The 16,317-nt window shown below is 44.7% G+C and overlaps 1 protein-coding gene across 8 annotated transcripts in view; it reads right to left on the bottom strand.

The window, feature by feature from the left end:
• Positions 1-462: 462 nt before the first annotated feature.
• Positions 463-16,317, bottom strand: part of LCOR (ligand dependent nuclear receptor corepressor) — a 144,670-nt gene continuing 128,815 nt past the window's right edge. For all 8 annotated transcript variants that reach the window (XM_059398245.1, XM_059398247.1, XM_059398250.1 and 5 more), the window contains one exon: positions 463-15,299. In XM_059398245.1, coding sequence (XP_059254228.1) covers positions 10,967-15,299 — 4,333 coding nt within the window. In that variant the 3' untranslated portion in view covers positions 463-10,966. The remainder of the gene's footprint in view (positions 15,300-16,317) is intronic.

Here is a 16,317-nt window from a genome sequence, read left to right as displayed (position 1 = left end):
GCTCAAGCAGAACTGAAAAAATACAGTGGAACAGGTCACAAGGCTAGGAAATGCAGGAATTTCCTGCCAGCTTTCTGCCAGGCCCCAAATGGACTCTAGAGAATGGGGGCAGCCCTCCTCGGGGGCTGTACGGATCACCCCCAAATTTAACAGTGGCTTACCTGGCTCAGCTGCTCTCTGCCCCTAGGATGAAGCACGGGCACCTTTCCAAGTCTGCGGTGGGAATTCCCAAGGATTCATCCATGGTGTTCTCTTGCCCCTGAAGTTAGGCATACCTCACAAAATGGCCACAGATCTACCAAACAGTGCTCCGTTAAGTCCCAACACCGCGGTTGAGGCAAAAGTACAAAGAAGTATTGCTTTTTGTTCCTTCTGGCAACTTCTCAACTTCGCCAGAGGCTGCAAGTGTAATACTGGGCTTCCATGCATTCTGTTCCCTCTCCAGTAACTACACAAACACACTTTAATATCAAAGAAGTTTAATACGCTGCAATAAAATAAGCGCCTAGAAAAAGCTCATGGAATAGATGTCAATGTTAGAGAAATCCCTCCCACACATCCTCTAGTTCCATACCCCATCCCTCAAACCCAAACAAGAAAATCTGAAACAACAAAGGAAATCCTTCCAAGCTTGGATTTCAGTGAGGGCCCCTTTACCAGTAACAAGAACACAGTTTCCTATATGGCCTAATAGGAAAGTAAAACACAGAAGCACAAAAAATCCACAGATTCCAATATTTAAGAGACGTGGTACATATTCAAAGTTAAAATAACTCCAACTTTTATAGCTATACATATTGTTTTAAAGCAACTTAATATATTTTTAAATTTCATATATACACTCTCAAAGGTTCTTCAGGTGAGGTATGTAAACATTGTCTAATGAAAATTTTTCAATGTTTCAAACCAACAAATTCACAGCATACATTGAATTTTCATCCATTAAAGACACAGTATTTTCCTACACTCACTAACATCATGGAAATCCAGGCCCAAGAGATACACGCTGATCATCCAGATTACCATCTGCAGAGTTTCTCAATTCACTGCTTTTGGAAAGACCACCTTCGCATAGGTTAGGAGCACACGCTTGGTACTGGACAGGGGCTAGGCCCTCCGGAGACTCTCTCCTTGGGCATCTGGATCACTGGCTAAGACTCACAAGACAGCAAAAAGGAGCACATCTGAACAACTACAAGATTGACCTCGGCAATGACAACACTGGGAGGAACCAGAAAGACCTTAAAGGAACGGTAGAGATTCATCTTAGAGCTCCCTGGATCCACAGCCGGATCAGCAGCCCCTGCCCTAATCTCATTCTGAAGGGTTGTGGCCTAAAAAGAATAAAAACCCAACACGGCACCTGAGCTTCAGTTAAATTGCATGGGCCTCCTATGCCCCCCTGGCCCCTGAAAGGCATTGACTCTAGCCTGAAGTAGGACCCTGGGCTGTGCTTTTCATACAGGTTGGGGTTGAATTTCTTAGTATCATAATGCATATGGGAAAATAATGCCATGAGTTCACAAAGACGACCAGTGCCTCCACACAGGCACTGGCCAGTGACCTTGGAGGAGCTCAATTTTGAAAACTACTTGTTCCCTGAGGGTAAACAGCAGGCTTCTATTGAGATTAAGTGAGGCTAATAAGGGGATTATTTATTACAAGGTAATAATACTTGGGGAGCCTCAGGCCATAGTTCTATTTTACTCCCACATAATCTACAATGCCCCCTCCCCGCCCTCCCACCACCACGAGTAGTCACCTTCCCAATGACACAATATAGGTCAGTTTCTTTCCTCTTGCTTGCTTTCAGGCTCAGCAATGGAAAGTTTTATCCTAACGCACCCACTTCAATCTAAAAAAACACTAGTGAAAAATTCCAAACACCATCATAAATACAAAAGAGAAGACATATCCAAAAAGTCTAAAAAACTACATTATTCTATTCATGGTTATTTGGGTGTGGGGTATTTTTCATAAAGTTTAGGACGGTCACAGGAGAGGCTGCTAAACAGCTCAGAAAGCTGCGGAACTGGACACGCTGGAAGCCATGGAAGAGGGACTGCCTGCCTCGCTCAGCTCTAAAGGGTTTTTACCCCAGACATTTCAAACCCAGGCACAGAGGAGGACCCCAGGAAATGGGCTTAATCTTCAAAGGCAGGGCAGATAGACTCAAAGGACTTTTAGCTGGCAATTTAAATTCTTAACATAAAAAATTCTTATGTTTACAGCCAAATGAGCTTTGCCTCAACTAGATTCTAGAAGCCCTACAAATTCATGGAAAAATGATCATTTTTCAATCTCCATGCCCAAATTTTGATGTGTCTGGTGCTGGCAGATTTCTCATCCATTGCTAGAGTTGTATGACAAGAAGCAGCGTGCAGACAAACAGAAGCAACAATTCAAGTATAGCCACCTCTCCGGCAAAGGCAAGAGGTCTTAGCAAGAGCTGTTCTACCCCCACCCTATCCTCTGAGACAAGGGCCAACGCAGAGCCCAGAATAAATGTTATTTCCTAGGATCTTATTGCTTATGCGCAACACATCAGAAAGAACACCTGGAAATCTGCTCTGCAGATCTGGGAACTGACCAGTTTATCATATATAATATACATACATATATGTATGTATGTATAATATATATAACATATAACATAACCAGAAGAGAAGAGGGGGCAGTTAAAGCTTGGATTGATATAGCATTACAGATCAAATGCCCCAAACAGCTCTCAACCTGCTGGTTTCTGTTCTTTCTCCATGTGTGAACTGTGTTATGAAAGTAAGTCCACTGCTCAAAATATATCCTTCTACAATACTACAGTGCAGACCAACACCACTCAGAACGTGAATCTGTATACAGCACACATAATAAATATTTTTAAAAACTATTTACAACATTACTTCTTGTGAACATTAGATGAGAGCAAAATCTATTTCCTCCTGCAAAGGTTAAAAAAGTGTTGACTGTTTAGTTCAGTGCTAAATTCCCTGGCACCTAGTTACCCTTTCACATTTCATCTTAAAATCAGATTTGCTTACAAATAGTAACTTAGAAAAAACATTCTCCAGCATTACTGTTCAAGTGTCCTCCTCATTTGTTAGAAAAAAGAGAGGCCATTAGAAAACATGCAAATTACAATTCAACTGGAGGACAAAACCCCCCGTGTGTCCAGTCCCAAGCACTCTGCGGTCCCAGAGCCTTGGTTCTCAGTCCAGCCGCTGGGCGGAACAAGAATCACAACTCAACAGAGGTGCCCAGGAATGGGGCACAGGGAAGAGGAACATGATCATAAAGCCATCAGTTCCTTTACATCTAGGGGTGCTGTGAATCACAGACCAAGACTCCTGAGAAGTAAAAAGCTGCACACATCTTAGAACAGACGGTCTCATTCTGTAACCACGGGTTGCGGGTGGGACTGGCCCACGTCTGCACAGATGCTTGCTGAGACAGGGAGGAGGACAAGGAGGAGGAGAGTTGAGGTGCCCGTGAGTGCTGCCAAGGTGCAGAAGGAAACACGCTTATCTCCCATGGTTAATGACTGTGAATAGGTGTGTGTCTTTCACAAACATGAGAAAGACTAAAACCTATCTTAATGCTTTCTTTAGGCAGCCAGTGGTTTCTCCATATCCCACAGGTATGGGTTTGGATTTCCTTGGGGTTACAACTAAGGCTCATTTCCCTCTACAGGCTGTTGGACAGTCGGAAGATATTAACTGCGTATGCAAAATGTGGGCTGCTTCAGGCGAGCCCTGGTGCCATGCCTGGCACAGCCATACCGGTGGTAGGAGACCCACTTTGTTCTGGGATGGGATGGCAGTGGGGGGAAGCACTCAGGTTCCCAATCCACATTGCATATGCCCAAACAGAGGGAAGGTTTCAAGGCTGCACCCTCTGCCTTCACGATGTTGTTTGGGGGTTTAATGGATGAGCACGGTAATTGGGGAAGATGAGTGGCTAGAAAGAACACTTTTTTGGAAAGCCCTTTTGACAGTTAATTTTTTGTTGTTAAAATAAATATTTTCTATAGAAGCATTTGAACAGGAAAATATCACTATTTACACAGTGAAATAAATTCCACGGTGTGGTGTATAACTAACTATGTATTATATAACGTATTTGAAACCATAGTCCATATCACAGTCTCCTAGAACACTGGTGAAACTAATAGCCTTAAGCTACAGCGGCTCTAAAACAAATCCCTGTGGTATAAATATACAAAATTATGCGCATCTTGTCTGTAGAGCATCTTTCCCACACACACACCTCCCAAATACTACATACAGCTTCAGCAGCGAGAAGCATGAAGTGCAGATTGTAGAAAACAAGTGGGCTGAAAAGCTGATAAACTGAGGAGCATCCGGACCCAACCGCTAAATTCTAGAAGGAAAAAAAAGAGTTACGGAGAGAAAGACGCTTCTAGAATGACACGTCTGTGGTCAATGACGTGCTCAGGAGACGGGAGACCGTTTCCAAGAAGACACCTCCTGGAAGGGGGCTGGGTGGCCTAAGCAGAGAGGGAAGAGGTGAGATGTCTAGGACGGCTCCCCCAAATGAGCCGAGCCAGGCCGGAGGGCTCTGAGCTGCTTCAGGCTATAGCTGCTGGTGTGCCAACCAGGGCCATCAACATGCTGGTGTTTCTAGGAGAGCGAAGAACGGCTAGGCTGGATTCGAGGTTCAAACAGGCCCAGGCCGGCCAGTTATATTCACAAATAGTGACCGAAGCTTGGGGAGCGAGCTTGCAAATATACTGTACACAGAAAAGAAAAGGAGAGCGCTGGGGCTGAAAGGAGCCCACTAGGGCTGGCCAGGAGAGGCACTATTTCGGCTTCAGGTCCATTACTAAATTTGTTTGCCACAGAGGAAGACTTAAAAGACGTTGTACTTCTAGTTTTAACTACTTATCCTACTAGATGAGATCATGATTCAACAAATACTCAATCAACGAAGGGGAATATGTTTTCTTTAGCGCACAAGCATTGCTCACAAAGTAGCGTGCGAGAACGGCTGTGTGCCGAGACGGCGTGGCAAGATGCTCCCCGCCGTCTGAAAGGACAGAAACGGTGCGAGGCTGGAATGCAGGAAAAACGTTTGTGCCTAACTGCACAACTGACCTCAAATGACACACTACAAGGGCCAGGAAACCTTTTTTGTAAATAGCCAGGTGGTGGATATTTTATATTTTAGGCTGTGTCAGCTACACAGTAAGTCCCGGTTATTTATTTATTTTTTTAACACAATCCTTTTTTTTAAAAAGGTAAAATGCATTCCTCCAACCTCTGGTATATTATAAAACCTTAAACACCTGTTTTTTGCTGCTGTTGTTGGCTGTTTCATAGGCAACCTGTTCTTTCACATACCTTGCCTACTGCTGAGTACCTTGTGTGACGTGGACTGGTCTCAGGTAGGGGAGAAAGCCTCTGTGCATCACTGTGCTTGCCAGGTGGGCATAACCACACAGCTGCCCCACTGAACCCCGAAGACAAGGATGTCACCTGAGCACCGAGCAGTACACCACCAGTGCTCTGGGAAAGGGAAGTTCAGGCAGATGGGAGGTAATGGAAGGAACTGACCAGTGCTGGCTCAATTCCAAGAGCAAAAGCATGAGCAAGCATACTATCTGCAGAAATGCCCCAGGTGGTCTTCTGGGTCCCCCGGCACAACAGGGCAAAGCCCGAAGTCGGAAGCAGCATCAGAGAGCTCTGGGTTTCTGCCTGAGTATGACTTAATATCGTTCAAGGAGAGAGGTCAGACCTTCAAGTCTTCCAATCTGTCCACTGTAGAACAGCAGTTTGTTCTGACATTTCAAGGGATGAACTTTATTGAAGGTTGCTTCAAAAGGCTTTCCACAATTCTGCTTGTTTTAAATACAATAATCTTTTGATTTTCATTTCTTCCCTGAAAAGGATTTGGGAGCAAGCTGGGGAAGAATGCTTACTGCTGAGCGTGTGAGGACTGCCTTCCCAATGAGATATACATAGACACGATTTCATACTTGTAGGAAAAAATTCCAGCATTTCAGTGGACATCAAGCCATAAGAAAACAAAAATTAATAGCTGAGAAGTCAAAATAATAATTAACTGTTTCAAAATAATTGAAATCATCACTGTTCTGGGGCCACTAACAGAAATTTTTTCACTAACCCGATATTCAACTTAATTTGCAGAATAGTACAGAAGCTTGTCCTTGACTTGTTGGGGAGAGGAAAGACCAACAGCTTGGAGGCCGACTGGATTTTACCCAAAGACACAATGGACAATTTTGCAGTCATACTCAGGTTCTAATGTGCTCCAATTTCCTATTCTTTCCTAAAAGCATGTTCAAAGCAAGCCCCTATTTTTTTTTTATTTGTTGGTTTGCCTTTAATGAAGTTATTTTGAAAGGAGAGCATGTGACTAAAAAACTATCAGTACTGATACATTTTTATTCTCCTAGAAGTTGGTCAAAAACATTATATAATGAGTACTTTGGGTTAGTGACTGCACTTTGTTTTCCTTCTGTGAAAAGGCCTTTTCCGTATTTTCCCTAAACATGGGGCTCAGAAAACTGAGCCTCTAACTAAAGTATTCTCAATTAATTTTGAAAACAAACAAACAAACAAAACCCAAATCTTGGCTTGTCTGAGGAACACTCAAGATGTGAAGCCAGAGTCAGGTCTTAAGATAAGGACAGAGTGAAATGAGAGGCCTGGGCTGCAGCGAGAACTCTGAAGCCCTCCTCACCTGTGGGGCCTGACTCTGGAGGCTGCCGGAGGCCTCACTGTGGGCAGCTTGGAGAAGGCAGATGTGAGGCTGCAGCAGCTCAGGTGTTAGGAGATGTATTCAGTGTGCTGTAACAACACACCATGTCTCTTCTGCAGCAAGGAGAAAGAAAGAAATATAAAAGGAAGAACAAAACTGAGGGAAGATAAGGAGGAAAAAGAAGAAAAGAAAAGAAGGACGGGGAGGCAAAAGAAAGATTGAAAGATCAACCATGCAAAGTTTGTTCTTGAAAAAGGATTATTTTCTTAAGCAAGGAAGGTTGGCAAATTTTTTCTGAAAAGCCCAGACAGTAAATCTTTCCAGCTTTGCAGACCATATGGTCTCTGTTGTAGATACTCTGCTGTGCTGGAAAGCAGCTATGAAAGATACATAAACAAACGGGCATGGCTATGTTCCAATAAACTTTTATTTACAAAAGAGCGACCAGCCCATATTCTACAGACCCTTGATAGGGTGTCTGTAAAAAAGATGGCTTGTGTGGGCTGACAGGAAACCAAAAGGAACGGGGGTGGTTCCTGGACCCAGCACCCTGGGAAATTCCAAAATAGTCCCAGGTGTGGTGACAAGCCACCAGACTCATGGAGGGTGATGTCTGCATTGTGTCGCATGCTGTCCTTTCTTACTTAGCTCTCAGGTCCTTCAATCAGCAAGACACCGCCCAGAGAGGAAAGTAACAGCTACAGCCCTTACTACACAATCCATCACAAGGCAGGAAAGAGACCAAACTTCAGTTCAAAGCAACTGTCTTGAAGTGACATGTTCCACTGATATCCTACATGAACATTGAGAAGTGCACAGAGGAGCCCATCAGGAGCACCACATCTGTGAAGGGATGCGACATGCACCTCTCCTATCCATACTACCTCAAGAACCAAACCCACAGCCCAAGATTATTGTTTTCAGAGAAGGGTTGTGTAGAAATCTTTACTGAAATACAGATGTGACAGAACTGGCTTACCTATGGGCCCCAAGGATCTAGCAACTACAGACTGACAGACAGTAGTGACGTTCCTGTGCAGGAAGCCTTAAGAGCAGAATAAAGGGTGGCTGCCTCCCTGTGTGCTGTAGCTTGCTTGGGGTCTGAGGGAGCGCTGTGGTGAGGCTCTGGGCCCTGACTAGGGAGGGTCTGCATGTTGTCCTCCCAAACCCAGGGAGCCTTAGGGGCCAGGAAGTGGGAGCCAGAAGATGGGATCTCCCAAAGAGAGCCCAGCTCTGGGGAGCTAAGGTAGAGCTTCTGAGACTGCTTCCCTGGAGCTCTCCCAGAAGCTCAGAGGTAATACCAGCGTTCTCTGGTCAGCAACTTCAGCTCTGGTGCTGGGTCAGTCATGGTGCTAGCCCCAGGAGCAGAATTCTTTTGTGATTTGGAATCTGGAATGTGGGACAGACTGCCTTTGCATCTGGTGGCCAGCCATACTGTGACGACAGCTATAAAGAGGACGTCTTTGCAAGACAGGGAAAACCAGGGGAGACTTGAGTCAGCTGCAGGTCTGGCTTGGAGGTGTCTAGGAGCAGCTAGACAACATCAGTTGTAAGTGTAAAAGGGCATTTCAGAGCCAGCCCTCAAGTTCATTTGTCCCCCCTTCTGCTATTAGCAAAATTAACTGACTCAGCAAAAATGAGATTCAACAAATATAAAAATACCTCTAAACTTTTAAGTGTTCTAATTATGTAGACTCTCAGTCTATTGAAGTGTTGTCACTACTCTAAAATGTTAAGCTGATTTTAAAGATGACCACTGCAGTGTATATATATATAAAAAAATGCATACACATTGATACCTTTTCTCAACTGCTGCCTAAAATGACAGAAAAGGCTATTATCTTGAAACACGCTTTTAAAAATGAAAAAGAACTTAGGAAGGTAATGGAATGTGTTATAAGCCTGGAACTGGATGGGTTGCAGCTGCTCACTGCCTCATACCTCTCCCGAACCTCATCCAAGCAGCGCTACAAGGCATCTATCTGCGTGCCGCTAAGGGGGGCACCTCGAGTCAGCACATGTGGCCTCAGCAAACCTTGGCTGTTGAAGTCACCACAAAAACAGGATCCAGTGACGACTATATGAGAATATTTCTTAATAACTTCAAAACCACTTTCAAAGATTAACCGAACCTACTCAAAACACACTAATGCTTCTGTGCAACTTAATGCTGAGAAAGGGCTGCCCAACATACACACTCAGCAGTTTCATTCATATAGGTAGCTCTTGAATGGCCAAAGTCAAAGATATTAAAACAAAAAGAAAAGAGACTCATGGGATAGAGGAGACATAAAGGGAAAGAAAGTCAAGGCTTCATTGAAGATAGTCTATGAAATTCAACACAATTCTCAATTTCCCATGAATCGAACTTTCTCTCCAGTCCTATCCAGTCAGCAGAAGTTCTCATTATATACAGCAAACCTTTAACAGAATGGGTAGAAGCCCTGTTTTATCATGAGTTGATGGAACTATGCATGAAAAAAGTCCATCTGGGTTTACCTAAACAATCTAAATGGAAACGTTTTAGTAAAAAGGACAGAGGAGCCCCTGTCCATACAAGCCTACTTCTGTGACAGAGCACAGCAGAGGAGCTTTCACAACCAAGCCTGTTTTGCAGAGTGGCCCAGTGGAAATGCTGAGCACACACTGCATTGTAATGGAGCAAAGTTACAGGCACCAAGGTAAAACTAATGCAACCACCTCAGGCGTCATTAGGGAAAGGCAAACAACATTAGTTACAAACACTGCAGCTCTCACCTTTGAGCCAAAGAACAGAACCTGCTGTGAGAGAGGCAAGAGTGATACTCCAAGCGTTAAGTACCAGTACGGTGCTCATCAGTCAGAATGCTAACACCCACTCGAAACACGAAACACGTACATTCACATTGGGACAAGCCAACTGAACATCAGCTCCAGGTGGGAGGAGGGATGTGGGCCCCGCTACAAGATGCTGAGCTGCTTCCTCCAACTGCAAGGTTGCTCTGACCTTCACGTGACTCTGTGCTGTTTAGACCTTTCTGAGTCTGGCGCCAAACTGGTGTTACGGATCCTCATGTAGAGACCCTGGGCCACATTTGAACCATCTGGCCTGTGCTACTTATGCAGCTCATGAACACCCTAGCACACTGCATGGGGAAGAAAGAATTTTACTGTACTGGGGCTGGGAAACATCTGTGGCTGATAACCACAGGCAAATGCACCCAAATGTACATGAACACAAACTCCTAAACTTTTCTATTACTGGAAATAACAACTTGGCTTTCTTCGAATATGGAAATATTCAGGGTAAGAAAGAAGATTAGAACAGTCACTCTCATCCTAATTGTCAAGTTACAGTTACAAGATGAAAAAAAAAAAATCCTACATTTCCCCCCTGCTGAAGTCAGGTAAAAGCCTTATTCGAATGTCAGCAAGCTTGCAAGGCCAAAAATGAAAAGGATGGTAAGAATCAGTAATGTAAATCACCTGGGGGATGTAAATAATTTTTAGAGGTCCTAACCCAATAGTAACACCTTGTGACCCATCTTTTGTCCCATGGGCGCATCATTTAGAATACATTTTTTTAAATGACATAAAGTCAAAAGTGGGAGGAGTGACCAATAATGAATCTGATTTTTTTAAAAAGGAGTAACAGAAATACTCATCTATCATAATAATTATAAATTCCCTCTGCAATCTCCACATACCATAAAAATGATTTGGTTTAGCTTTCGAATATCATTTAAACAAACAAACAAGACGGAGAGGGAAGTTCACTGCTTGGGTTTGCAAAGAGGAGCATCTGCTCATGGACAGACGCTGCAGGGCGGCTGCTGAAAAGCTACTTTTCTGTGCATGACGGTGATCTTCTTGGCTACAAGTGCTTGTGCATCAAGTATAAAATACAAGCCTTTATCACATAGATCAGCTTTTTAGCTTTCGTAAATTTAAAAACAAAAAGGATAAATAAGGCACTGTACTTTTAAAAACTAAAACTGCTTGGTTCCAAGTTTAAAACCCAAGGAACAATCAGAATATAATATATAACTTCCCTTACTCAGCCTCAGAGAAAGACTCTGCAAGTTCCCTTCTCCATCTGAGATGCATTTTCTGGCATCTTCAGTTGTGGTGTTCTCTGTTCCCTGCAGCTTTGAAAGGCTGGATAAGCTTATAAAAGCAGAGTTAGTTAATGCACAATGCAGGGTTACTTCTGCAGGACAGTTTTAACTCGTGGCTGCCAGCCTTCCGATCACTTTGCATCCAGCCGTCTCCGTTTGCTGTGAGAAGAGTCCAGCTTTGCCTTTAGTTTTCGCTTTCTCTGGGCTGCACTGCTCTCCGGGGTTTTTGTCAAGGGTCTGGCCCGAGTCTTCCCGCTGCTCTGCTTCCTGCTGGCAGCTTTCTGCGGCCTGGAAGAGCACTCACCTGCCCCCTTTTGCTTTGCAGGTTTCATCCCTGCCTCCGAGGCAGGGGGCTGTGTGGGTCTTTTGTTTGTATTCTCTTTTTCCCTTCTAGAGGGAGGGCAGTTCTTCCCAGGAGACTTTTTAGGGATCTTCACTTTATTCTCTTTTAAGGATGTCTTTCTGGGCAGTTGGCTGATTCTGTCCCTTGCAGCTGGCTTCTTGGCAGCAGGCGTTTTGGTGGTTCCATCAGGATGCTTGTCTTTGCTGGCTTTCACCACCGGTCCCTTGTCCTTCCTGTCCTGAGTGCTGCCGCCTTCTGTCCTCTTGCGTTTATTCTGCACTTCTGCTTTCGGCAAGACTTCAGTCATCTGCTTCCCTTTCCTTCCCTTCATTCCGTCGGTGCTCTTGGGCTTAATAGGAAACCCATCCGCGTCCACCTGCAGAGCAAGCTTGGGGGACATCAGAGGGTTGATGCATACACTCTTACAACTCTGTTTACTTTCCACAGCCTGCCCAAACGGGCTTTCCATTTTCTCACTCTTGATCAAACATTGCTGGGCTCTCAGCTTTCCTCGAATATTGGAGTATTTTCTGAGGATCCGGGTACTGGCTGGGGTAGGTGAGTTTGTGGGAGGATGGCTACTTCGTCTTTCCTTGACTTCCTCTACGCTGTCTTCAGAACCGGGGCCGAGGCTGACGTCACTGGTGTCCTCTGACTCCACCTGGTCAGGATTTTCTCGAAATTTGGCCCAGAGCTTCTGTGTTTTCCAATTGTTCCTAGCAGGAGTAGCTCCAGGAAATTTCTTCAAGTGCTTTTTTAAGCGCTCAGCCTGTAGTGAACTGGGGTACAGGCTGGAAGGAGAGTACTTCTGAAGAGGATGCTTGACGGGGGGGATGTCTCCTGGAAGACGAGTGTTGAGCTTCTTCACGATCACCAGAGACCGGGTTTCAGTAGTCTCTAAGAACCATTTGCAAACATTAGATAATTTAAAGTTTGTCATAAACAGCATCTGAACAGGAGAAAACTTTTGAACCTCCAATGAACCCCTACATTTCCGTGACCTTTTCTTGCTTTTCCAAATCTCCTTCAGTTTATCTGACTTGTTCCTTGATCTTGGTGTTGGCTGGGCTTCTTTCTCCAACTGGATCCAGCCCTTCTGAACTCTCATGTACTGGGCATTGAAGTTGGCAATAAGCTCTTGGTTCTCCTCCTCTGCACACCATTCCACAAACTTTGGCTGGTCGTCCACCACGGGGTCCACATCCTCCTCATCTAAGGGATCTCCACTCTCCGAAGCTTCATCTTCCTTTGGCATTGGGTTTCCTTGTGCTGCTTCCTTTTCTGAAGTCACTCTTGCAGTGTCTGAGGAGTCCAGAGAATGAGCATGTCTTAGGTTGTAGGTTGAAGAGGTCAGTCTTGTAAGCCTCGGTACCCATTTTGGGGGCCCAGCAGCATCACCACTTCCACTACCTGACAAGCCCAGTGCACTGGACGGCAGGTCACTTTCACCATCTTTACACTGGGTGTTTTCAGTGCCGACCTCATTCACAACCTCCTCCAGATCTTGTGTGGGAATTGGTTCTGGCTTCTCTTTTGATTGTTCTGGGAAAGTACAAGGAATACTTTCGGAGGGGTCATGAGCATTTTTCTCCCCTAACTTAGACTGAACATAGATTTCCAGTCTCTCTCCAGGCAGGGGTTGGCCCACTGTGGTTATGGGATCATTGCTGGGGAAAATATCTCCTTCTTCCCCCTTGACTTCTTTTGCCAGCATGTTTTTAAAAGTCTGCCTGGTGATGATCCCACCTCCTTCACCCTCCTGCTCAGTGTCTTTCTCAGAGGGATTTTCATCAACACCTGGGTTTTCAGTGTCCTCCAGACCTTTTGTATGGAAGCCGTCAGCCAGAAGGCCCTCAGATGCTGTCTCCCCAGGGCACCCTTCTTTTTTAGAACGTTTCATACCAGGATTTTTAGAAATCTTGATCTCAGGACAAGGAGAGGAAGAATCTGAACTTTGACTTCTCAGGCACCTATCCGCAGAGGGAGGATCTGAAAGCTGACTCCTTAGGCACCTGTCAGAGGCCTCAGGGAGTTTTTTACTTTTTTTCTTCTTGTCCACATTCTCTTCAGGTGAATCAATGTTTTGATCGGACGTATCTTTTTCTGAACAAAGTTTTACATCACTGCTCTGTCCCTCTGATTTTCCTGTACCAACTGCTGCCTCACTGTCCTCAATTTCTCTGGGGTTTTCATTAGTGAAAGTGCTGCTTTCCTTCAAGGGTGGGCAGGTATCCAGCTCCTGAGTGTCTTCTTCAGTCTTGGCCTCAGTACTGATGCTTTGGTTGTCTTCAGCTTTTCCCAGGCTCAGGGGAGGCTCCAAACCCACCGGCGGACTTTGACTTTCTAAGCCCAGAGGACCCTCCTCTCTGCTGACTATTTCAGGAGAAGAATGAGGCCTAGAAACCACATTGCCACTGCCTCCCTCAGAAATACTCTCAGCAGAGGAAACCAGGTGACCGTCTTGGATGACAGTCCCCTCCTTGATATCCAGCAGTTGGACTGGTTGCTGATCTTGTTCAGGGGAAGCCACCCCACTTGCTGTGGGAGTTGAGACCATGGAGCTACCTTCTGGCGTGTCCTCTTCGGGAAGATGAGCTGGGAGAGGCGATGCCAAGCTGGAGGCTGTCATTTCCTCTGACCTGGGAGAACTGCTCGGATTTGGTTTATTTGTCATGGGGCAAACCTCAGGCTCCTGAGATTCCTTTTCAGAGGAAGCTTCTCTTTCTCCTTCCTTGAGGGAGGTTATTTCTTTACTTGGTTCTTCATGGTCGTCTTCTCTGGGACACTGCACATCCACAGCAGGTCCAGGGACGGAAAGTATGAGGGTCTGCTTGGCAGTGACCACTGCCTCTGGCTCCACTGTTGAACAGCTCGCTTTTTCTTGAGAGTGTAAATTTCTGGCCAGCGTGCGAACAGTTGGCAGCTCACAACAATCACCATTGAAGAAGTATCCTCGAGTACTCTTCCTGGCTGTTTTCCGAGAAGATAATATTGATCTTTGATTCTCCAAGTGGCACTCTGTTATCGGCTGACTGATATAAACGACATCACACTGGTTATCATAATCGTTTATCCTCAGTCCTGATGCCCTCTTACTCTTCCGAGCTGTCTTAATGGAGGTTGATATCATCTTGGTTCGCGAATGTCCATTAGATGCTTTGTGGACAGCTGGCATGGGGCTGGAGGCTAACCAACCATCTTTGGGATGATCAAACTGACCTTTATCACTGGGATGTAAATGATAACTCACCTTATTTCTTCCTAGTGAGTGAAGATGGTTCTCTTGCTTTGGCCTTGAATCTTGTTCACTGGACTCTAACTCCTGGCGCAGAGGTGTTTTTGAGCTACAGAGTAAAGCATTCTCTTTGTCAGCAGTTCTAGGTGAATTCCCAGTAAACCCTGAGTCCCAAGCCTCTTCTGATAAAGCTTTGAATGAATTTCTTTGAGAAACAATACAGCTGTTGCTCTCCTCACTATTCTCAGGTGCCACTTTCACTGCAATCAGACTTTCTACTAAAGCTGAGCTCTGCATATGGTCTTCCCCATCCTCACATATTTTCACATTCGTGTCTTGCTCCTGTCCAGTGGTTTGCCCCTCCAAGCTCTTAGAGGTGTGGTGGAAGCTTATCGAGGAAGAATTAGATGCGGCGAGGTATCCCAGAGTGGAACTATCCGTTGAACTACCAGAATTAGGTTTAGTGGTTGGATGTTCAGAGGAAGTTTTCTGGATAATAGTCAAGGCATTCTCTCTTCCATCTGCAGAGTTTATCTCAGGAGGAGGCTCCTTCAGGGTCTGTTCTGTTAAGTGTGGAGGGCTGTGCGGGTCTGATGAGTCTACGAACAAATCTACAGAAGGAGGAGACTTCCTATCGAGACACGCAGCATCCTTTTCCTTTTGTCTGGCGCCTAGCTGGGCACAGCCAGCGTTGCACGTGGATGCATCCATCGCTCCAGAATCAGGCCGCAGGTCCTCAGTGCCCGGCTGGGATTCAGTGTACAGATCGTTCAGGACACGGATGAACTGCTTCTGGTGATGAGTGCACAGTTTTACCATAAACTTCTCCAGTGGGGACTTCGACTGATTGTTAGAATCTACTGCTATCGCCTCTGCTGAGTTCTCACTAGATGGACAAAGAGAAAGGAGAAATTAGTATGGTCATTTTCTGAAGAACATTTTTACATTATGAAATTCACCAGATGTTACTCATGCTATAAAGAGAGTGAACAGACACTCTAAAACTGCTTCTAAGCGCCCATATAAATTTCATTTAATAAGTATTTTCCTAATTAAAATATAAGGCCAGTCCTGATATATTCCCAAATTTTAGTAACATCCTTCATACTTTTAAAGTGATCATTCATAATAATTTTTATCTTATAGAGAAGAAATATCATTGATAAGAATTTTTCCGAAAATAAAATTTTGGCCACATTATTAACTCTAGTCAGTTAACATACATTTTCGTTTTAGTAGTCCTGTTATTAAATAGTCATTGATTTATAAGTCCACCACACTGACAAAAATTCAGACGCACTACATCACAAACTTTGGACTTAAAGAAATTGTAGTTTTAACATGGTTTCTCAGCATGACTAATTGGCTGGACTTATAATTCTGCAAACAGTAATGCAGGAACTTTTCTGCCCCCTTCCTGGGGCAATGAGAATTAAGATCTGTAATTTCACATTTCAGACACAATGACAGATGGAGTTAGAAGCAATTGCTGATTCCTAGGCTCTAAACAAGGAAACCGGAAATCCCACTGTAAACTGCAAGGTTCTGTCACTGCAAGGAGGCAGCCGGATGCCTTCTCAGTCAAGCCCCGCCTGCTACATTCTCCTACCTTCAACAAGCATTTTACAGTACTTCACAAGACGTCATTCGACATCAGACAACCACTTCTGTAAGTTATGCAGGACGACTCTGAAGTTTAACCTGGACAGTGGGCGGTGGCGGGCAAGGATGATCCTACACTCAAAATAAGCTAAAAGCAAGTCCCACTCAGACAGCTGAGGGTTGTCAAGGGCTACTGAGTGCTTCTAGATGTCTTGGTTTTACTAAATTCAAGCAGTTGGAGAGCTCCAATTTTCTGGGGGTTTTTTGGTTTGTTGTTTTTTAAACAATTCATTTGAGAGAGA

Source organism: Mustela nigripes, chromosome 4 (genome assembly GCF_022355385.1).
Source record: "Mustela nigripes isolate SB6536 chromosome 4, MUSNIG.SB6536, whole genome shotgun sequence".
NCBI classification, from domain to species: domain Eukaryota; kingdom Metazoa; phylum Chordata; class Mammalia; order Carnivora; family Mustelidae; genus Mustela; species Mustela nigripes.
The sequence above is the reverse complement of the archived record's forward strand: the minus strand, read 5'-3'. Positions and strand labels throughout refer to the sequence as shown.